General features: G+C 47.9%; 1 protein-coding gene and 1 long non-coding RNA gene across 9 annotated transcripts in view; one reads left to right on the plus strand and one right to left on the minus strand.

The window, feature by feature from the left end:
* The window catches only part of dnm2 (dynamin 2), a 38,811-nt gene extending 17,324 nt beyond the window's left edge, over positions 1–21,487 (minus strand). For 3 of the 8 annotated variants that reach the window (XM_033050904.1, XM_033050899.1, XM_033050901.1), the window contains exons 1-11: positions 21,241–21,401; positions 14,920–14,993; positions 13,294–13,443; positions 11,638–11,841; positions 10,799–10,897; positions 8,269–8,429; positions 7,646–7,788; positions 6,690–6,825; positions 6,497–6,564; positions 4,425–4,563; positions 132–218 (exon numbers count right to left, since the gene is read on the minus strand). In XM_033050904.1, coding sequence (XP_032906795.1) covers positions 132–218; positions 4,425–4,563; positions 6,497–6,564; positions 6,690–6,825; positions 7,646–7,788; positions 8,269–8,429; positions 10,799–10,897; positions 11,638–11,841; positions 13,294–13,443; positions 14,920–14,993; positions 21,241–21,401 — 1,422 coding nt within the window. Of the gene's footprint in view, positions 1–131; positions 219–1,562; positions 1,702–4,424; positions 4,564–6,496; positions 6,565–6,689; positions 6,826–7,645; positions 7,789–8,268; positions 8,430–10,798; positions 10,898–11,637; positions 11,842–13,293; positions 13,444–14,919; positions 14,994–21,240 lie in introns of all 8 variants that reach the window. The other 5 variants (XM_033050906.1, XM_033050898.1, XM_033050905.1 and 2 more) reach the window with 4 other exon arrangements.
* LOC116991923 lies at positions 184–22,210 on the plus strand. Its single transcript, XR_004416929.1, has 3 exons — positions 184–292; positions 4,311–4,315; positions 22,200–22,210. It is a non-coding gene; the product is annotated as an uncharacterized LOC116991923 (long non-coding RNA).
* The last annotated feature ends 622 nt before the right edge of the window (positions 22,211–22,832 follow it).

Below are 22,832 nucleotides of genomic sequence, written 5' to 3' on the forward strand. Positions count from 1 at the left end.
GTGTTCATGCTCACACTCAACAAAATCTAAATCAGTTAGCAGCTCTTAACTGTTTGCAGTAATAACACAGGCAATGTGTTCAAGTCATGCCTGCCCAATCCACAGCCCCGACCACAGAAACACTCACTCACCTGATCCTTGGTTTTCCCATCCCGGTCTCGGACATGAGTGGTCACAATTCTTTCCGTCTCTTCTCGCAACCTGGGAAAGGAGTTGAGCTGCAAGGAGAGGAGAGCAGACAGCACTGCAGTTTGCCGGGGTCTAACTCAAACCAACAGTCACAAACAGATCAGTTATAGTGAGCAGAAGCAATCTGGTCTGGGCTGGTGCAGATCAGATCCAGTGTGAAACACAGCAAGCTCATGGCTAGCACACATCAGCTAACAAGAATTAGCAGGTCCAGGAGAAAGCTTTGATTGAAATACACGCCACCTTATAAATCAATCTGGGACAATTGAGAGCAAATTTTACATTTAAAATGTCTGCTATAGGTGATCGTGCAGCTTTATTCAAAGCTTCATCGTAAGCCAAGGAATTAAACAACAGCCAAGACAAGACAGGGTGATGCAGAGAGATGAATGAGTACCAAGGACAGTATGTGTGGACTGACCAGGGGCACCCTGCAGGGCAAAGACTATGGTGCAAAGGAGCAGTAGCAACCTTCACAATCTTTGTTAGCACTAAGGTATAAGTGTGGCCAAAATGGGAACAGCAGGTAAGAAATGGGAGTAGAAAGATGCGGCCACATTCATGGATGCGTTACTGGCAGCACCAAGTACTCCAGCCACTGAAGAGAATGAGGGTACTGTTTGATGCCCACTGTATCAGACTGGTCAATTGGAAAGGCCAATAATGGATATGAATCTACCTAGAATTAAAAATAACACAGTGGGATGGTTCGCTCTTCAGTGAGGGTTCCTCAATACCTGAACGAGCAGATTTGGTAATGCAGGACAATATAGACTGTAAACTTGGGGGACCCTCTATGGCTTTACTGTGCCAAACTGCTCCCAACCCAAACCCTGAGGTCCATCACATCTCCACTAACATCTCAAGATCAACGTTTGGGGAAAACCAACATGGGGATAGTGGATATTTAAAAATAGGAGGTATTACATATCTCGTAGTTGAGATAACTGTCTGTGGCAGAGAGAAGGACATCGAACTGCAAGCTCACTGTGTCGAACCCTGATCTCACCAGGGACAAAGACAGCGCAGACAAACTGGCCGATGGGCCTCGTCTCCTGCGCATTCTAGGATATCTGACTGTGACTCCAGACACATTCTGTGTTACTGTATACATTCTGTGTTGGTGCTCTCTGCTGCCTTTGGGGGGAGTCAGCTGCTGTGTTATAGCTGCTCTGTTCCAGGGATGCAGGGACATGGGAGAGAACACCACCAGGCATTGCTCTAGCTGCCTGTTGGCCTCAGTAACCTCGTGACCTCCTGAACCACTGCAGGTGGTTGGAGGCTGAAGAAATGAAATGAATCCCCGAGGACATCCTCACTTAAACCACTGGGTAATTCACGAACAGTCCCACGTAAGTTTGTGATTTCTTTACCTTGTCACTACACTTCCTGATGACAGTAGCTAGTTCGGAGACCACCATATCAATGCACTTCAGGCACGGCTCCTTCAACTTGTGCACCTGCTTTTTCACTATGGCTTCGAACGCCATGTCTGGGGTGAACAGCCCTGTCCTACACATAGCAAGCACAGAGCAGAGAGAACAGGGGGCAGGGGCAACGTGGAAACAGCAAGACCAAGAGAGCCAGCAAGAGAGGCATAGAAGGGAGAAAGAAAACAAAATAGACAGAATGCAAGAGAGTTAGCATGTCCATCATCAAGATCAGCAAACTGAGCTGGCGGGGCGCAGTGATGAGCGTTATGGGGTTTGTGAGGAGTCACTGCCCAGGCTCAGGAACACAGATCAGTCCTGGAGTTAAACACCAGGCTCAATTCCCACAGTAAACATCTGTCTAGTGTTCGTATACCCGATGGAAGGTGCACAACCGCCACAAACTGTGCCCCTGGGGTGCAGGAGGCAAAAAATCAGGGAGAGGTATCGTCTTTATAACCCAATATCTAAGAGTGGCCACCTACTGCTGCCTTCTTCCCAAACATTGGAGCGATGAGAGAGAATGGGCCGTTGCGGCAGTCTTGGTTATTCCACTGGCATTATAGGTGATTGCATCAAACACTCTGGATAAAGGAACACTCCCAGTGATCCACAGCACTCACGCAGCAGCCTACCTGCTCAGTTTGCCTCTCCCTGCTAAGTAATGCATGCACCATCATTTATGACAACCCACTGCACCCATTGTGTGTTCCTTCAGCTGTTTTGGAAGGGCAGCGGTGAGCTCTCTTTAGAAACAGTTCCAGGAATCATTGGCAGCTCAGCCCACACAACTACAAATGTTCTCCCAATGGCAATCCTCCCACAAATGCAAAAAGACAAGTCTGGGCCACATCCTTTCAATGGGGGAAGTATAAGAGAAGAGTTGCACAACTCTGCAGGGTTTGGTCACGCCCCAGAAGCCACGATGCATCAGCGCACTGGACACATTCCGCAGGAAGAGAACCTTCACCCAAAGCAGGAAGCAGTACCCACACTTAACGTGTAGTTCCCTAGCCTTTCACTCCACACTCACACCGAGACACTGGGAACAAATTAATGAATCCAGACACATCATCAAAATAAAGAAACCTTTTCCTAAGCTGGGATACAGAGAATAAACTGGGATACAGAGAATAAACTTACAAAATTCTTAAGGGGTTGGACAGGCTAGATGCAGGAAGATTGCTCCCGATGTTGGGGAAGTCCAGGACAAGGGGTCACAGCTTAAGGATAAGGGGGAAATCCTTTAAAACCGAGATGAGAAGAACTTTTTTCACACAGAGAGTGGTGAATCTCTGGAACTCCCTGCCACAGAGGGTAGTCGAGGCCAGTTCATTGGCTATATTTAAGAGGGAGTTAGATGTGGCCCTTGTGGCTAAGGGGATCAGAGGGTATGGAGAGAAGGCAGGTATGGGATACTGAGTTGGATGATCAGCCATGATCATATTGAATGGCGGTGCAGGCTCGAAGGGCCGAATGGCCTCTACTCCTGCACCTATTGTCTATGTTTCTATGTCTATGTTACAGCGGCCAGAGTAATTGCTTGCAGCAAATATAGCCAAGGCAACAGAAAATTAAACAGATGAGACACAAAAAGCTGGAGTAACTCAGCAGGTCAGACAATATCTCTGTAGAAAAATAATTGGTGACGTTTCCGGTCGAGGCCCTTCTTCAGACTGAGTCTAAAGAAGGATCTCGACCCAAAATGTCACGCATTCCTTCTCTACAGAGATGCTGTCTGTCCCGCTGTGTTACCCCAGCTTTTTCTGTCTATCTTTGGTTTAAACCAGCATCTGCAGTTCCTTCCCACACACCAGAACATGGCACGGGTTTGTTTTGAACAGGTTTAAATAGTAAATAACGAATCATAAAATGATCGCAGTTAGACATGGCTGAGGAGAGACACGTGCCTTTGAATCGGAGGAAAATGAGGGAGTGATGACAAAGGTGAATGGCCATCTGCTACCTCAACCATGTTGTCCCCCCAAATATAATGCTTGCCAATTGAATCCATTCACTTCAACATTATTTAAACAGTGTCTCAGTCTTCACCCATTCCTGCAGAGGGGAAGGATCCCATGGGGCATAGAACATGGCACAGCACAGGAACAGGCCCTTCGGCCCACACTGTTTGTGCCGTACATGACGCAAGGTTAAAAAGGAACCCTAGATCCCCAGGACAGATGAAGGAACACAGCAGCAAGTCTAATGCATTACTGTTTGTGCGACAACTCGGATACCCACACCAGGACATAAATCACTTGGGAGGGGCAGAGCAGTAAATGTATCAAATCAGCGGCACCTCCACACAAAGAAACACAGTGGCCATCACCAGTCAGGAAGCTTACCCTCTCTCCCCCCCCCCCCCATATTCTCCATCAACACTAAATCATACCAATTATTTTAGGTCTCCAGATACATAAAGCACAGGGTTCCAGGAAACTGATGAGAGCCATCTGCATTGCCCCAATCATTCATTTAAGGCAAGTAAAGCAGGCATGAAAATGCATAAGAGCAATGTACGTTGAGAGAGTGCCCACATCTCCCTGCACTTTAGTTGCTATCACACACTAAGGCACCAGTATCATGCTGCAAGCATTGCTCTTTGATGTATGCAATCAACAGGAGGTTGCTTCCACCCCAATAAAGTGCAGTAAAAAGTGTTTTTGCAGAGGTCGGGAGTCTCTGCAGCCACAGTCTGCGGCCCCTTGCTGCTCATGCACAGCACAGTTCACGTTAGTTCATGCACATAACTACACAGGGCAAGGTGCTGGTGTACGTGGGAGCCACCAGGGCGGGAGATACCTTCAGCGTGCACTGTCTGACTGTGTTAACCAACTCTTGGATAACCATGTCCACACACTTCAAACACGGAGATTTCAGCTTCACCACCTGCTTTTTCACAATGGCTTCAAACGCCAAGTCCGGGGTGAAGAGCCCCGTTCTACAGCCGGAGGGGGGGAAAAGGAGAGAAAACAGAACAAAAAAAAAATAATGATCAGACAATGCCGAACATTGGGAATCCAGCTCAGTGAGAGAGCAGGATTGACGATGAGGCGACGTGGTCCCAAAGCCACACAGAGCAGTTTCCACCAGGGGTGGGAGCTCCTTGTCCCAGCACCTGTCTCTTCAGGAGACCGTCTAGCCAACAAGCTGTTTATAGAAGGGTCTTGACCCGAAACATCAGCCATTCCTTCTCTCCAGAGATGCTGCTTGACCCGCTGAGTTACTCCAGCACCTTCGATTTAAACCAGCAACTGCAGCTCCTTCCTACACAAGCTGTTCTAAGATATAGGAGCACAGCAATCCTACAATATGCCACTGCAATGGGCCTCTGCACACAAGCAGACTCCCAGGTCTGTGCCACCAATGCACCCTAGCTGTAGCTCATCCAGTATTGGTCTATGGACCTAGCAACTACCTATGCGCATGCCCATTGGGGCCTCATCCAGACTGGCACAACTGTAGAGCCACTGCCCCACAGCGCCTGAGACCCGGGTACGATCCTGACCTCGGGTGCAGTCTGCGTGGAGTTTTTAACGTTCTCCCTGTGACCACGTGGGTGCTTTGGATAACTCCCACATCCCAAAGACGTGCGAGTTTGTAGATGAATTGGCCTCTGTAAATTGCCCCCTAGTGTGTCGGGAGTGGATGGGAAAGTGGGATAACATAGAACTGGTGTGAGCGGGTGATTGGTGTGGACTCAGTAGGCCGAAGGGTCTATTTCCATGGTGCTTCTCCAAACTAAAAACTTAAGTCCATGTTTCAGCAACCTTCATCATTGCTGATGACAGCCACTGACTTAAAACATGACGACTTTATCTTGCACTAAATGTTATTCCTATTATCATGTAGCTGTGTACTGTGGATGGCTGGATTGTAATCATGTATTGCCTTTCTACTGACTGGTTAGCACGCAACAAAAGCTTTTCACTGCAACTTGACGCATGTGACAATAAACTAAACTCATCATCTTTGGCTTTTTCGTTGGCTTACTTGCTGAATGTTTCAGGTATTTTCTGATTTTATTCCAAAGTTCCAGTACCTACAACTTTGTTTTTTTTAAATGGTCATTTCGTACCCCTTACTATCTGCCAAGTACAAGACCCACTTACACGGGTTCAGTGGAGTGCCCGCACCATCACGTTTATTACTGAAGATTTGATCTAAAGGATTCAGTCGGGTTTGCCAATAACAATACACGTGACTCGTTTCACCACAGGCATTTCCTCCCCCACCCCGAATCTGATGCTTGAAAGGGCATGTTGGGTTCAAACAGCGACACCCGCACAATAGACGGGCAGCCAGGGCACAGTAGCGCTGTCTGGGCAAAGAGCACATTATCCGGAATGCAATACTACTTACTGTGAAAATATAATCCATAACACAGCACCGTTTACTGAGCAAACAGTGCATGGTCAAGGACACAGTACCGTCCACTATGCAAACATTACACAATCCAAGATACTGTGCACTCACACCATAAATACATTGTGATCCTATACTGCACATTGCCCAAACAGTACACATACCTAGATGTGGCACCACCCTCTGACTAAAGAGAATATGTTCCAAGATAATGCAATACTAACTGTGCATACAGTGTACAAAACAACCTACTGCATAGACACTACACAATCCAAAAACACTGCACCACTCACAACATATAATCCAAACCACAGTAGTCACTCACTGTGCAAACCATGTCCGATGAAGGACATTATGAATGAATGAATGATAACAGCGCAGTGTCTGGCTGGTTTGGGTTTCAGTATAGCGTCTAGTTCTTTCACTCTCTCTCCCAATGCCACAATGAAGCCCTTGGTTTCGTCAGAGCTCCTCTCTCGGTTGGAGGTCACGTGGCCAAGTATACTTGCCTAACACCATGGATGTTTTTGATTGCATAGCTAATCTCTCTTCTCAGCTCCTTCTCATCGAACTCCATCTGCACAGAGAACACAGATTGCGTTTACAAGCGTTGAGCAACTTTAACGAGCGCGGCTTCACAGTCAGACCAACGTCGGCGGAGGATGCGTGAAGTAATAATCACTCCCCAACGGCACCTCTTACCTTCACGAGCTCGAATGGGAACCGCTCATGGAAAATGCGATTAATCCTCGCACCACCAGACAGCTCGACTGTGTCCACCTGGTCCCCAGAGCCCTCAATTCTCTTCTCAAAATCTACCCCAAACTGTTGCACCATCCTGAAAGGAGAAAAGTAGCAGTGAGAGAGGCCCAAGTTCCCATTAGTGCCATTTTACATTTGGAAGTGCAGTCATTTATTTGCATAAACAAAGCAGTCGTATTGCAACAGCACAAACCTAGAACCAGCTCAAAAACCCGTTTCACCACCTTGGTACCGAGAGAGGAATGTTGACCAGGACACACACTGGCTTTCCCATCGCTTAATCTTTAACTTCAACCCAAAAAAGGGAGAAGTGGCTTCAGTTCTAGATACAATTTAATTTAATTTGTTAGCTTAGTTTAGAGATACAGCGCGGAAACAGGCCCTTCGCCCCCCCCCCGATTCCGCATAGACCAGCGATCCCCACACATTATCACGTAGGGACAATTTTACATTTTTATACCAAGCCAATTAACCTACAAACCTGTACGTCTTTGGAGTGTGGGAGGAAACCAATCTCGGAGAAAGCCCACGCAGGTCACGGGGAGAACGTACAAACTCTGTACAGACAGCACCCGTAGTCAGGATCGAACCTGGGTCTCCGGCGCTGCAAGGCAGTAGTTCTACCGCTGCGCCACCGTGCTGCATTGATCAGTGCTTACAGGAGGGGATGAATAGCGGCATTAACCAGCACATTGAGAATTGTTTGATTTATAAAAGAACACTACATGGAAACAGTAGAAGTGATATGACGACAATCAACTCACATCAAAGTGAGTTGCTGCATCATTCTGCTCTGGGCTGAATGCATCCTAGGCAGAAGTCTCAACACTTGCAATGGGCTATGGCACATAAGCCTCGGGGCCGACAGGCCCACAGAGCCCAATGACCCCACTTACTGGAGGAGTGCTTTGGTTTTCCTTGTGGGATCATCTGGCCGGAAGTTTTTGTACTCCTCTACCTCCTTCTCCAGGGACAGCATCTGGCTCTGCAGCTTGTTCCGTAAGGCGGGCAAGGTTTCACGGATGTGGTTCGTCAGTTGCTGCGAGAGAGAGAGAGAGAGAGAGAGAGAGAGTATAAACAGACAAAATCAAACAGAAAACTACAGGTAGCAGGACCCTTAGCCCCACTAGGCAACCCAGTTCCATCTGAATCTCACACCTCAGCCAGACTCCCATCTCCTCTTTGTCGAGTAAACACTGAGATGAGGGCCTACCCAAGACTTATCCCCCACAATGTTGCTCCCCAATTCATTAAACCACATCTCTCCTTTACGGTTCTGATTGTAGCCTTCAGCCCAAAACCACCCATTGCCATCTTGGCTTTCAGAAAAACCTGTTGCCTTTTGTTGCAATTCCAAGTCCAGACATCAATATCCGTCTGCAATTTGGCTATTCAAATAATTAGGCCACAAACTAAAATTATGAAGACAACACAATCTTATTTCAGAAATAATTGGCCATCATGCGGCCACTACTCATATCAAAATGTGATGGGGAGAAATGTGCTATGGGCTGGTCACCTGGTTCAATATCTTCTGCAAATGCGGAGTTCCCATGCGATCAGCCATATGCCTGTACGAGGGGTGTGATAGGAAAAACTTCCTCTCAGCTGCAAGGGCTGCACGAATATCTTTCTTCCCATCAATGTCTTTCTGGCTTCTGTTTACCACACCAATGTAACCTGTAGATAATGGAACCAGGAATATAGTTAGGAGACAGAAACAGATGTATTGCGTCACTTTGGATAAAACACCTTCATCCACCAGAGTCGCTGCCTTCCAGCGCCGGAGACCCAGGTTTGAATCGGTTTATGATTGCTTGTATGTACAGTTTGTACATTCTCCCCGTGACTTGCATGGGTTTTCTCCGGGTGCTCCGGTTTCCTCCCACACTCCAAAGACATACAGGTTTGTAGGTTAATTGGCTAGGTATAAATACAAATTGTCCCTAGTGTGTGTAGGATAATGTTAGTGCACGGGGATCACTGGTCGGCGCGGACTTGGTGGGCTGAAGGGCCTATTTCCGCGCTGTATCTCTAAACCTTTCAGTCTTTGATTTTAGTAATCATTGTTTGCCAGCTCTTGGTCCTGAGGCTTGAAACACTTCCTATTTCTACCAACCCTATGTCACCAACAAATGTTTCCCAGGAAACTATACAAGAGGCCAGGGTTTGCAAACCAAAGGGAGAAGTGAATGGACAAATTATTTCAAGTATGCCTCATTTCAAAGCACAAGTCCCAAACATTGGAGAACTCCTACTGTTATTGTTCTGTGCATGTTTTGATGCAGGGCTCTTCATATAGCATATGGGAAGCATCAACGTTCTGTTGTCCTCCAGCAGAAAGTAGAGGGACAATCAAGGTTGGATGGCGAGTTTCAGGTAACTTAACGGTTCAAAACAAGAATAAATAGTTGACTTATATTTTTGTGTTATCTGGTGATATCCTAAGCCGTTTATTAAACGTTACTTTAAAAAAAACGAGATTTGATTTGAATATTTTCAGCATTTTCAACTAAGAAAAGGTTTTGGCAGTCTACAAGCCTGGGGAATATGACTTTACGAGCTGCCAATTTTTTTTCCAGGGGTGGAAGTTGCTTTTTCGATGGGAATGCCTGTACACAGATTCACTGAACAAGAAGAGTCTACCTAGAGACGGCCACATGTCCAGGCGCTGGGCAAATTTGCAATCTCAACATACTGTATGTGCTAAAGAATCAACTGCCTCCCAACTAATTCATCGTATATTTTGTCTCTTAGCTTTGTATTGATGGAGAAACACCCCATTTGTTGGTAGGTGCAGTGAAGGAGCAGCAAGGATGGCCTGTTGCCCTCTGGCTGGTACTAAACTGACCTACCTTAGGGGCAAATATTACGCACCACTTTGAAGTGGGATAGGACAAGACCTCCCGATGAAGTCATTATTCTCCCGCGGAGAACTAGGAAAGGGCGGACTCTGTAAAGAGCTGCCAGCACACGCAGTCATTTTTGAATCTCTGAATTCCCCAAGGCAGCCCCGTTTGTGGGGTTTATCCAGCTCCTTTTACAGCAGGCAAGGAATTCAGTGGCAGAGTGATCTTTTGTACAGTGAAATTTGAGAACAAATTAGAAGTATATGATATTCATAATTTGGGGCGACACAGTTGCTGCCTCACAGCGCCAGAGACCCGAGTTTAATCCGGACTATGGATGCTGTCTGCATGGAATTCCTACGTTCTCCCTGTCACCGTGTGGGTTTTCTCCGGGTGCTCCAGTTCCTACCCACATTCTGAACAGATACTGGTTTGCAGGTTAATTGGCTTCTGTAAATTGTCCTAGTGTGTAGGATGGAACTAGTGCATGGTCAACACGGACTCTGTGGGCCGAAGGGCCTGTTTCTACACTGTGTCGCTCAAGACTAAAGACAAGGAGCAACACGGCTTTGGGGTTGGGTGATGGGACATACCGGATGAAGGAGTCAGCCCTTATCAATATCTTTGTTATTGCACATTATGTTCCCAAGTGTCAAATACCTGCGGAGTGACACTCAGACAAAATAACCCTCAGGAATGTTTGACCTGGCATCTCTTTTCTCTCCCTTTAAGGATGCAAATAGGTTTGGCATGACAGGGGGGCGGGGGGTTTCATTTGCAAGTAGAGAAACTTTACTCAGAGAATGCCAATTCACTATCTCACACAGAGTGACTGACAATAGACAATGGGTGCAGGAGTAGGCCATTCGGCCCTTCGAGCCAGCACCGCCATTCAATGTGATCATGGCTGATCATCCCCAATCAGTACCCCGTTCCTGCCTTCTCCCCATATCCCCTGACTCCACTATCTTTAAGAGCCCTATCTAGCTCTCTCTTGAAAGCATCCAGAGAACCGGCCTCCACCGCCAACTGAGGGATAAGCATTTATAGGACAGTTAGACAGACGACAGAGAAAGGAAAAGATCAGCTCACAATGACAAGATAGGATAAAGAGAGGTGGGTTAGTGCAAGCATCAACACAGTGTGGAGTGTAAACACAGGGCAGTTGCTTCAATCGGCCAGGGCTGGGGCTCGACTCACCCCTCCGGAGAGGCAGCAGTCGGTTTTCTAGGATGTCCTTTGCGTCCGTCCCCTCATCCATCAGATCCAGCTTGGTGATCACACCGATGATCCTCAAACCTGTGACAGAGAGAGAACGTTAGACTGTGCATTATCTGGGCAGTTTGCAACAAGAGTTCAGTCTCCTCCGATTGAAAATGCAGACCTAGAAGCTGTGGTGTGAAAATGCGCCTTTTTAAGTTTTAGCATTACTCTCAATTCTCCAATCACTAACCACAGACAGAGTTGAATTTGAAGGCAACGATACTGGGAACATTATGGTCACACAGACATCGTGAGTCAGCACAGCCCAGAGATACGCGAGTCTCAAAATGTTGGTCAATGGATAGACACAAGATGCTGGAGTAACTCGGTGGGACAGGCAGCATCTGTGGAGAGAAGGAATGGGTGACGTTTCCTCCTGCTCTGTTCCCCCTGGTCTCCAACTCTATGTTTCCTCCTCTCTCTAACGCAGCCATGGACCAGGTAAACAAGTTCCTGGATATTCAAAGGTAGACAAAAGTGCTGGAGAAACTCAGCGGGTGCAGCAGCATCTATGGAGTGAAGGAAATAGGCAACTTTTCGGACCGAAACCCTTATTCATACTGATGGGTTCCTGGATACACTCATCACATGGATCCATACATTAAGGCGATCCTCTTCTCTCACAAGTAAGGATTTCTCATAGCATGAGGTGCACATCCTAACATGATGCACTAGTTTGCCTGGGTTATTATTTCATGTTTTTTCCAGCATTGAGTACCATCCGTCCATCTCCTTTACCTCCACTGTAGGTGGCCAGGTGAAGAGCGGGCTCTTACCTTGAGGATCCACGTCCTTTGCGATCTTCAGCGCATCGGAATTGGCAAGGTCAGAGTTGGCTGGCGTGACTGCCAAGATGAGGCAGTTCTCCTTGCTGATGAACTGCATGATCATTTCCTTGATCTGATTCTCGATATCGGCCGGCTGGTCACCTACTGGCACCTTGGTGATACCCGGTAAATCGATCAACGTCAAGTTCAAAACTAGCAACACAAGAGGGCAAGTGGAAGTGTTAGGACCACTATCGAAGGGCCGAATGGCCTACTCCTGCACCTAATTTCTATTTACTCAACAAGCCACCCACTAGAAGCCCACACTATTACAGACCCAGCCACCCCCATTTGGAGCCCCATACCTACTCAATACACGCACCTGCCTTGATAACGGCCAATGCACCTCACCTGACACCAAACAATCACCACCTACCCACCCATCATCCCCATTCTGGAGATTATGGCCTTTGCTGGTCAGGATGCACAAATCAGTCACCCACAGTTGTCTCTGGCAAAATAATCAGAGGGTTAAACAACCAATGCAATCCAGAATGGAAAATTATTTTAGTTAGAAGCAACGCTTAGAGGTTGCCACATATAAAGATGATTAATGGTCAAGGAGTTTGCTGAGAATGCTAAGAAAACATCAGCAAGAACATATAATTGAATGTGCGAATGGACACAAAATGCCAGGGTAACTCAGCAGGACAGGCAGCATCTCTTGAGAAAAGGAATAGGTGACGTTTCGGGCCGAGGCCCTTCTTCAGACTGAGAGTCAGAGGAGAGGGAAACTAGAAGGCATGAAAAGATACATAGAAAGTTTATGAACGGTGTTTCTATAACATAGTTGTGTTTTAGGCACAACACTGGGAATCTCTGTGCCACTGTACTGGGATGGGTGGTGTTGGTCTGGTCTCCAGCGTGGATGTTGAAGAAGGAACTGCAGATGCTGGAAAATCGAAGGTGGACAAAAATGCTGGAGAAACTCAGCGGGTGAGGCAGCATCTATGGAGCAAAGGTAATAGGCAACGTTTCGGGCCGAAACCCTTCTTCAGACTGATGCAGGGTGGAGGGGGGGGGCGGGAAGAAGAAAGGAAGAGGAGGAGCCAGAGGGCTGAGGGAGAGCTGAGAAGGGGAGGAGACAGCAAGGGCTACCGGAAATTGGAGAAGTCAATGTTTATGCCGCTAGGGTGCAGACTGCCCTAGCGGAATATGAGGTGCTGCTCCTCCAGTTTCCGGTGGTGCTCACTCTGGCAATGTAGGAGGCCCAGGACAGAAAGGTCGGATTCGGAATGGGAGGGGGAATGCGTGGATGTGATGCCTAATTGAAGTCACTAGGACTTTAGACTGCAACTCGGGCACCACAGCCAATTCCTGTGGTCACTTAATCTGCATGGTAACAATTACTTTTCTTTTACTTGCTGAGTCATCAATTACATAATACATAAAAACTATTAGTTTCTCAACACTGCTTCCATTCAAAGTCTTTAATACCCGTTGTCATTTATCTGGTTTATGCCTGAAACAGATGGCAGTGCTACTCCATGGAAGCAGAAACTTGTAGTCAATGCTCTCCCCACAGACAGCTCAGAAGTCAGGAATGGTTCACAACAGTCTCTAAAGGGCCTGTACTGTACCAAACAGCTTGAAGACCCCACTCACCATTTGGCGAATACACCCTCAAGTTAATGGGAACTGCCGAGATCCCTCTATTGCTCCCGGTGATCCTGTCCGTCTCAACTTCGATTTCTTGTCGAACCTCATCGAAGTCTGTAAACTTCTTCCCCTTGCAGTGCAGGAACTCAGCATGTTCTGTGATGAAAGCGAACCGTCATTCAACTGCAGAAACAGAGCCAGTGTACTCATACACGAGACAAGCTTCAACAAAGATGCCAGTGCATAGGGGGCCAAAGGTCAATGTTGAGCTGGAGGGAGCCATGTTGGGCACATACTGCTGCTTCACAACAGCACAATGAACAGTGTGAGCTTCAGCTCTCCGTTAATGAACAGTCACATAGAGCGTTGTCCCAACATCATTCCTTTGATGGCAGAATATTGTTTAAATGGAGAGAGACTACAGAAGGCTGGAGTACAGGGGACCTCAGTGTCCTCGAAGTTATCATGTAAAATGTCAAGTAATTAGGAAACCACACGGAATGTTGGCCCTCGGTGTAAGTGTAGGGCAATCCTGCTCCATTGTACAGGGTGGCATTACCCATGGAGTACCTTGTATTGGACTGGCTGTAAGGCCACAAATGGGCCCCGACCTCGGGTGTTTCACAGAGGAAGAGGACTTAACTTTCTAGTGCCTTTCCCCACAGTGGAAAGTTTTGATTCTGCTGTGGGGGGACGTTTGTGTTGAACTCTATAATGTGTTGTGTCCATTTTCTTTATTTTTTTTAACCTTTTTTCTATGGTTTGTATGGAAACTTATTATCTATTTTATGTAAAGCACTTTGGTGTCAATGCGAGTTGACTTAAAACGTGCTATATAAATAAAACTTACTGACTTGTATTGTTTTGTTTAGAGAGACAGCATGGTAACAGGCCCTTCGGTACTATCCCACTTTCTCATCCACTCCCTCCACACTAAGGGCAATTTACCGAGGGCAATTAACCTCCAAACCCGCACGTCTTTGCGCCGTGGGATAAAGCTGTCGCGTGGTCACAGGGAGAACGCGCAAACTCCACACGGACAGCACCCAAGGTCAGGATCGAACGCAGGTGTCTGGGACTGAGAGGCAGCAGCTCCATCAGCTGCCGTTCGTAATTAAAGAGAGCTATGCTTGCTCTGGGGGCAGTTCAGGCCAGGTTGTCCAGGTGGTCCAGGGAGGAAGGAGTTGTCCTAGGAATATACAAGTAGGCGAGGACGATGGAGGCTAGAAGAATGCACGGGGATGTTGTTGAAGCATATAAATCCATTGGGGAGTGGGGGTAGTCACTGAAATGTCCTCTCCTGGGATAACCAAGTAGGGGGCATGGTTTCAATTAACGGAACGTCTGTTTTAGGTGGAGTTTGAAGGGAGCGGAAACAACATCACAACTATTTAAAATTCTCCAGCCACGGGATGTGCAGGGTACATCACTGAATATAATCCAAGCCAGGGTGGATGGATTTTGGACTGTAAGGGGGGGGGGGGGGTTAAGGGTTGTGGGGATCAGGCAAGGAAGTGGGATCAGCCCAGCCCCGGCCTCAGTGATCAGCCGATCGGGTTGCAGGGGCCACAGGACCAACCACTGCTCCCACTCCTTCAGCCCTGAAACTCATACACAGAATCGCACACCTACCTGTTTTTGCATTGATCAGCTGCAGAATGAGTGGTCGGCGGGTGACGATCCCTGAGCCACGGGGAAGGAAATCCCTGAGAGCAGAAGAGAACAGTCAGCCTTTCCTCCCATCGATAGTGATCACATTGTCATTCAAAGCAAGCAGAGTCACACATCGAGATCAGAGAGACGGGAAAACTCTCTGCAGAGTTCATAATAGCACAAACGTGATATTTTTCTGTGTTGTTCATTGTTCATGCACGCACACATGCAGTCTCCAATGCAGAAGTACAGTATTTACACCACAGGCTGTCCAGGAGGTGAGGCAACAGACCAGGCTGCCATTTATTGTCACATCGCCCAAAACTCACAAGCCTCCTCTCATTGAGCCTGAAGACTCACAATAGTTACACTGACTCCACAGGTAATCTATAACTACTATGTTTGCAAACCTGGAGAAAAGGAATAGGTGACGTTTCGGGTTGAGACCCTTCTTCAGACCAGAAGAAGGGTCTCAACCCAAAACGTTACCCATTCCTTCTCTCCAGAGATGCTGCCTGACCCGCTGAGTTACTCCAGCTTTTTGTGTCATCTTCGGTTTCAACCAGCATCTGCCGTTCCTTCCTACACACGTTTGCAAACCTGTTGCGCAGCTGCAAGTAAGAATTTCATTGTTCAGTTTCTGTACATAGGTCAATAAAACACTGACTCATTCCACTTAGGGCACTTGCTGCGTACAAGACTCGAACAGAACATATCGCTGTAGATAGACACAAGAAGCTGGAGTAACTCAGTGGGACAGGCAGCATCACTGGAGAGAAGGAATGGGTGACGTTTCGGGTCGAGACCTTTCTTCAGACTGGTTAGGGATAGGGGAAACGAGAGATATAGACGATGATGTGGAGAGAGAAAGAAAAATTAATAAAAGACATACAAAAAAGTTACAATGATAACTTTTTTTTAAAGTGTGAAAAAGAGAAGCTAGAGTGACTTGGGTGGTCCGTACCCTGCTTCTTATTCAAAATTACACCGCAGCCTGCATGCATGCAAATGCTCAAGGTAGCTGCGTGCATGCACGCACACATGCAGTCGACAATGCGGAAATACAGTATTTACACCACAGGCGTGAGGCAACAAACGGCCGCCATGGATTGCCACATCTCACAAAACCCACAAAGCCTCCGCTCATTGAGCCTGAAGACTCACAATAGTTACACAGGCTCCACAGGTAACATGACAATTAGGTAACCCATACAACCCCTCATCCCGCGAGTAAACGCCTCACGAGTTTCTTCCCAGCTGTTATCAAGCAATTGAATCATCCTACCACAACCAGAGAACAGTGCTGAACTACCATCTACTTCTTTGATGTTCCAAGTCCTTGACTGGCTTTACCTTGTACTAAACATCATTCCCTTATCATGTTTAAGAAGGAACTGCAGATGCTGGAAAATCGAAAGTACACAAAAATGCTGGAGAAACTCAGCGGGTGCAGCAGCATCTATGGAGCGAAGGAAATAGGCAACGTTTCGAGCCGAAACGTTGCCTATTTCCTTCGCTCCATAGATACTGCTGCACCCGCTGAGTTTCTCCAGCATTTTTATGTACATTCCTTTATCATGTATCTGTACACTTTAAATGGATTGATTGTAATCTTGTATTGTCTTTCTGCTGACTGGTTAGCAGGCAACAAAAGCTTTTCACTGTACCTCGATGCACGTGACAATAAACTAAACTGAACTGAAACAGCATGTCTGTCCTGCTCGTTCTCACACTGCCACCCACCCCATTGCAGACAGAAACATCTCACAGGACCTACTGCGCCACACCTGCTGTTACCAAATCTACTCCCTTAGGCTACGAGTTGGAGTCAACATTCACAAGGCAGGCTGCTCTGGTGAACAAACAATCCGTGCCACACTCCAATTGCTGTGCAACACTTCCACGGAGTTTGGGTCAGCACTCGTGCTCCTGTACAAGCGGCAAGCCTCCACAGTCATTCTTTCCCCTCAACTTCAACAAGGAACTCGCTGAAGTTTTGATGTGTTGGAAGGAACGGCAGGTGCTGGTTTAAACCGAAGATAGACACAAAAAGCTGGAGTAACTCAGCGGGACAGGCAGCATCTCTGGAGAGGAGGAGCGGGTGATGTTTCGGGTCGTGCCCCCTCTTCAGATTTTTGTGTCTATCTTCGCTGAAGTTGGGTGCAGCCAACACCAAGACTGTGTGGGAGAGGACCACGGTCGAGGGTCCTTCCACGGCGAACACTGGGCAGCACAGTGGCAGAGTTGCTGCCTTACAGCGCCGGAGACTCGCACATGATCCCGACTACGGCACTGTCGGTACCGAGTATCATGATTTGGGTTTAATAGCAGCAAAGCATGGGAATGGGTTACAGCATTAGAGATCCAACAACATGAGCCACCACCAAGTCCCCATGTAGTTAGTAAATTTCTAAATTCTGCTTTTATCTCATATGTTCAATTTATGTTCTCACCAAGCAGTGGAAGTGGCTTTCCTGTTCCCCTTTACAAAACTATTCCTCATTTCAGCCTCATCTTGTATTGTAAATTGGCTTTTCATCATCCAAGCCTCCAATACCTGGGGTGATTTTATTGAATATCTTCTACCTCCTCACCAAAGGACATAAACACTTCCCAAAAAACTTGCTCCACTAATCCTTTTAAAGTTTCAACGTTTAGTAAATACTTCATTAGCCCAGATAAAATTACATCAGTCATCTGTTACCTGCTCCCCCACTGTATTTGATACACTTGCTACTCTTGTCTCCTCTGCAAAACTGCAAATTCCTCCCTAGACAGTTAACATGGAATGATTCCTGTTGTGACTACGGTTAGTAGATATCAGATTTAGTTTAGAGATAACAGATCCTACGGCCCACCGAGTCCGCATCGACCAGCGATCCCCGCACACACACTTAGGACAATTTACATTTATATTAAGCCAGTTAACCTATGAACCGGTACATCTTTGGAGTGTGGGAGGAAACTAAAGATCTCAAAGAAAATCTACGTGGTCACGGGGAGAAGGCACAAACTCCGTACAGACAGCACCCGTAGTCAGGATCGAACCCGGGACTCTGGCGCTGCAAGGCAGCAACTCTCCGCTGCACCACCATGTCGGCTCGACTTGCACAGATCAAACTGGGCAGAACTCTGACAAGACGCATATGCATTTCCACTCACAAACCCTGCTTTGTGACAGTATGACACGATCAGATGGTTCTGGAACCACATGTGAAGATAGGACTCCTTTTCTTAAAGGAAGAATATTGACCTACAAAGTGATATTTTCATTAGGAGCACAAAACGAAGGAAAAGGCCCAGGTAGTTAACAAGAAACCCAAGCTTCAAGCACACCATGATAAGAATGTGAAACCTGCCCCATAATGACTGCCCAAGGCAAATGGAGTATAATGGTGATTCAGGCTATGAACAAGGAAGTAAAGACAGGAAGAATTATGGTGAAGCAGCTATTGTTCTATTGCCTCACAGCTTCACGGGCCCAGGTTCAATCAGACGTCTAGTGCTGCTTATGTGGAGTATTTGTAGGAAGGAACTGCAGATACTGGTTTGAACCTCAGATAGACACAACAAGCTGGAGTAGCTCAGTGGGACAGGCAGCCTCTGGAGAAAAGAAATGGGTGACGTTTCGGGTCGAGCCCCTTCTTCAGACCCAAATCATCACCAATCCTTTTTCTCCAGAGATGCTGCCAGTCCCGCTGAGTCACTCCAGCTTTTAGTGTCTATCTTATGTGGAGTATGCATGTCCTCTGTGAGTAGGTGGGGTTTTGCCAGGTTAGTTAGTTGGTTAGTTAATTTGCTGCTGTATGTCACTATGTAGTGTAGGTGGGCAAGAGAAAATAGGTTGCAAAACTACAGGGGAATGGGATTGTTGAATTGGAAGCTGCAATGGGCTTGTTGGGTTGAGTGGCCTAGGTCTGTGTCATAATATATATTTAAGTAAGTATGTGCTTAGGGTGAGATAAAGGAGGGTGAAAGAATGCTCACCACGAACATAAAGCCACAACATTTGTTCTGCCAAATATAGGATAATAAGCAACCTATTTTTTTTAAATAGGGTGAACCATTCCTATTACCACATCAGAGCAATTACAGAGTGAGACAGGGGGAGTGGGGAGGGGAGGGGGTGGTTTCAAGAGAGCAAACAGACCAGCATCCTCTTCCATCCGAGCCAAAATTGAGGCCCAAACAACGCTCAGTCAGTTCACATGCTCAACACCAGACTCCCAAAACAAACTGTCATGAAACGAGCTTTGTCATGAAAGAAAATGACCAGACAGACAGAAGAAAATAATTAGAGGTTGCTCTAAAAACTTCATAGAAGAAGTGCAAGAGACCCACAGTCACTGGTCCTCAATCGCTCTAGAGGTGGAGCATGTCGGGATTGCACTGAAAGCCTCATGTCTCCTCTATCAGGAGCACACAGAGCCCTGATTAGGAACAAAAGGAACACGCTGCCTCATAGCTATCCACCCAGTCACCCTATCAGCCACCTCCTGCCCCATCTGTAGAGGCTACCACTCCAGCTACAAGAACTGACCCTGATTATTCCACATCGTTCCTTGCCTCCAGCCCACCACTCCTCTACCCCTTACTTTCAATCTGAAGAAAGGTCCCAAGCCAAAACATCACCCATCCTTTTTCTCCAGAGGTGCTGCCTGACCCGCCGAGTTACTCCAGCACTTTGTGTCTATCTTTGCTATAAATCAGCTTTGTTTGTATAACCCACAAAATCTGGACAATCTCTATTCCGATAGGTTATCCACAAAGATAAAAATTCCTGGATAAATGTGGCATGATGTGGGTGGAGAGGCTAGAATAGGGTAAACCCTAACACAAGAAAGAGAAGAAAAGAACTTCCACCATGGTCCAATTTTCCTGTCCTACCCCCATAATTCAATGACTAACCCTTCACAACACTGCTGCAGTACAGAATGCCACAGATGTATCTCCTTTGTGAAGAAATATCTCCTACTTTCAATCACAAACAGCCAACAGATTATGAGATAAGCACATGCTTGGAATGAAAAGGTTGGAGAACAAGGAGGCAGGGATTGGGGAGAGGGTGTGTGTGTGCGCACGAAAGGAATGGGGTTAGTGGGGTTGAGTGAGTGTGCTGGGGGCTGCAGGCAGGATCTGTAAGTGTGTGTGTGTGTGTGTTCATTTGCCATAGGGTGATTGTGGGGTGCAGGTGGCGGGGAAGGGTCGGTGTGGGATGGGAGGGTGTGGGACAAGTGTTCAATTGCTATTGGTAGGGTGTGGCAGCGTGTGGCGTGTTCATTTGGCAAAGGGGAAAGGTGCAGCAGGTGTTCAGGGGAGGGGGTGCAGGTGGAATGGGTGGTGTAATGTTTGAGACCACGTAAGGTGGCAATGGTGTGGGTGCGAGGGGGGTAAGTGGGTGGGTTGCAGGTGGAGTGAGTGGGGGGTGCAGGGGGAGTTAATGGAGTGGGTGGGGTGCTAGTGCAGGGGGAGTGGGTGCAAGGAGTGGGGGTGCAGTGGGAGTGGGTGCAGAGGGAGTTAATGGAGTGGGTGGGGTGCTAGTGCAGGGGGAGTGGGTGCAGGGAGTGGGGGGTGCAGTGGGAGTTGGTGTGAGGGGTGGGGAGCAGGGGGAGTTAATGGAGTGGGTGGGGTGCTAGTGCAGGGGGAGTGGGTGCAGGGAGTGGGGGTGCAGTGGGAGGGGCTGCAGGGGGTGAATGGAGTGGGTGACAATGGAGTAGGGAGGGGTGTAATGGGGGAGTAAGGGAGTGGGTGCGAGGGGGGTAAGTGGGTGGGTTGCAGGGGGAGTGAGTGGGGGTGCAGGGGGAGTTAATGGAGTGGGTGGGGTGCTAGTGCAGGGGGAGTGGGTGCAGGGAGTGGGGGGTGCAGTGGGAGGGGCTGCAGGGGGGTGAATGGGTGGGGGTGCAGGGGGAGTTATTGGAGTGGGTGACAATGGAGGAGGGAGGGGTGTAATGGAGGAGTGGGCGGGGGAGTGAGGGGTGGGTTGCAGGGGGAGTGAGGGGTGGGTTGCAGGGGGAGTGAGGGGTGGGTTGCAGGGGGAGTGAGTGGGGGTGCAGGGGGAGTTAATGGAGCGGGTGACAATGGAGGAGGGAGGGGAGTAATGGAGGAGTGGGCGGGGGAGTAAGGGAGTGGGTGCGGCGGGGTGTTAGGATGCTCGGGCTGGGGTGAAGTTTAAGTTAATTCCGGGCAGTTAACTGCGGCTCCAGACGTCCCGGGCCTCGGCCTCTCCCCCCACCCCAACCCCGGGCCTCGGCCTCTCCCCCCACCCCAACCCCGGGCCTCGGCCTCTCCCCGCGGCCCCACCTGCCCACGAAGTTCTCCAGCACCGAGCTCTTGCCGGCGCTCTGTCCGCCCACCACGGCGATCTGCGGCAGGTCGAGGTTGCAGCTCTGGCCGATGGAGCTGAAGGCATCCTGTAGCTTGTTGACGAGCGGGATCAGGTCCTCCATGCCCCGGTTCCCCATGGCGCCGATGTGCGGGTCCCGATCCCGATCCCGGCCGCGGGCCCCGGACTCACTCACTCCCAGCGCCTGCGGCCTGCGCTTCCGCTCCCGCCCAGACCCTCCCATTGGCCAGCGCCGCCGTCACTCAGCCCGGACAGCCAATGACACCTCCGGTCTGAGAAAGGGGGCGGGATTCAGCCGGTGCAACTCTGATTGGGCTAGACCACCGTCAATCGCCAGGGGCAACCAATCAAACCGCATTTCTGGAAACGGGGCGGGCAATAGGAGCGTCATTATTGTGCAGCTCAACTCTGATTGGACCGGATCGCCATCTATCACCTAGTACAGCCAATCACCCATCGGTTCCGGCAGAGAGGGCGGGTTTTAGCCTACGTCACACGCGCATCTCTAACCTGATTGGGTTAGACCACAGTACAATGTCGTAGCTCAGCCCCAATTGGTCTATTCCTATGGCTGGTTTTGCATAACACCCGCCCACCACCGTCTCCATTGGTTGGTACAGACGCCAATTAGTCGGACGCCGGCGGTGATTGGCCTACGCGCTTTGGTCCCGCCCCCTCCCCCACGGCTCCGGCATCATGTCCCATTGGCCGCTGATGATGTCACCCGGGCCCGGGGTGTTTACCGTTGTCATGGAGACGCAGAGTGCTGGAGTCACCCAGTGGGTCACAGGTCACAGGCAGCATCTCTGGAGAGAAGAGTCAAGATTCAGGAGAGTTTATTGTCATATGTCCCTGATAGGACAATGAAATTCTTGCTTTGCTTCAGCACAACAGAATATAGCAGGCATGAATACAGAACAGATCAGTGTGTCCATATACCATTATATAAATATATACACACACATTTATTTATTTATTTATGTATTAGTTATTTATTTCGGACAGAATAAAAGAATAAAAAGCAAATGTGAAACAGCATACAAAAAAACAAAACACAGATATTTATAAAGTGTCATAAACAATATCTATAAATAATTGAAATCATATGTGTCCGAAAAGGAGCAGGAAGAAGCCAAAGCTTATTAATTCCCACCCCTTATTCAACTGCTTGTAATTATCTCATACAAATTTAGCAGCTATATGTACACCATATGTTCACTATATGAACACCAAATTATTTACATTTGAACACTAATCAAATATTTACAAAGTCATACAAAAAAGAAAAAAAGAAAAAGAAAAGAAAAAACCCGCATATACTATACAGTATCTTAGTCATATTTACAACCCATCACTCTATAATCACCCTTCCCAATACATGAATAAATAAACTGATAAAGTGCAAATAAACAGATAATGGGCTATTAATGTTCAGAAGGTACACAAAAATGCTGGAGAAAAGTGAAGGACATAGGCAACGTTTCGGGCCGAAACCCTTCTTCAGACTGAAGAAGAGTTTCGGCCCGAAACGTTGCCTATTTCCTTTGCT

The sequence above is a fragment of the Amblyraja radiata genome, chromosome 35 (genome assembly GCF_010909765.2).
Source record: "Amblyraja radiata isolate CabotCenter1 chromosome 35, sAmbRad1.1.pri, whole genome shotgun sequence".
Classification (NCBI taxonomy): domain Eukaryota; kingdom Metazoa; phylum Chordata; class Chondrichthyes; order Rajiformes; family Rajidae; genus Amblyraja; species Amblyraja radiata.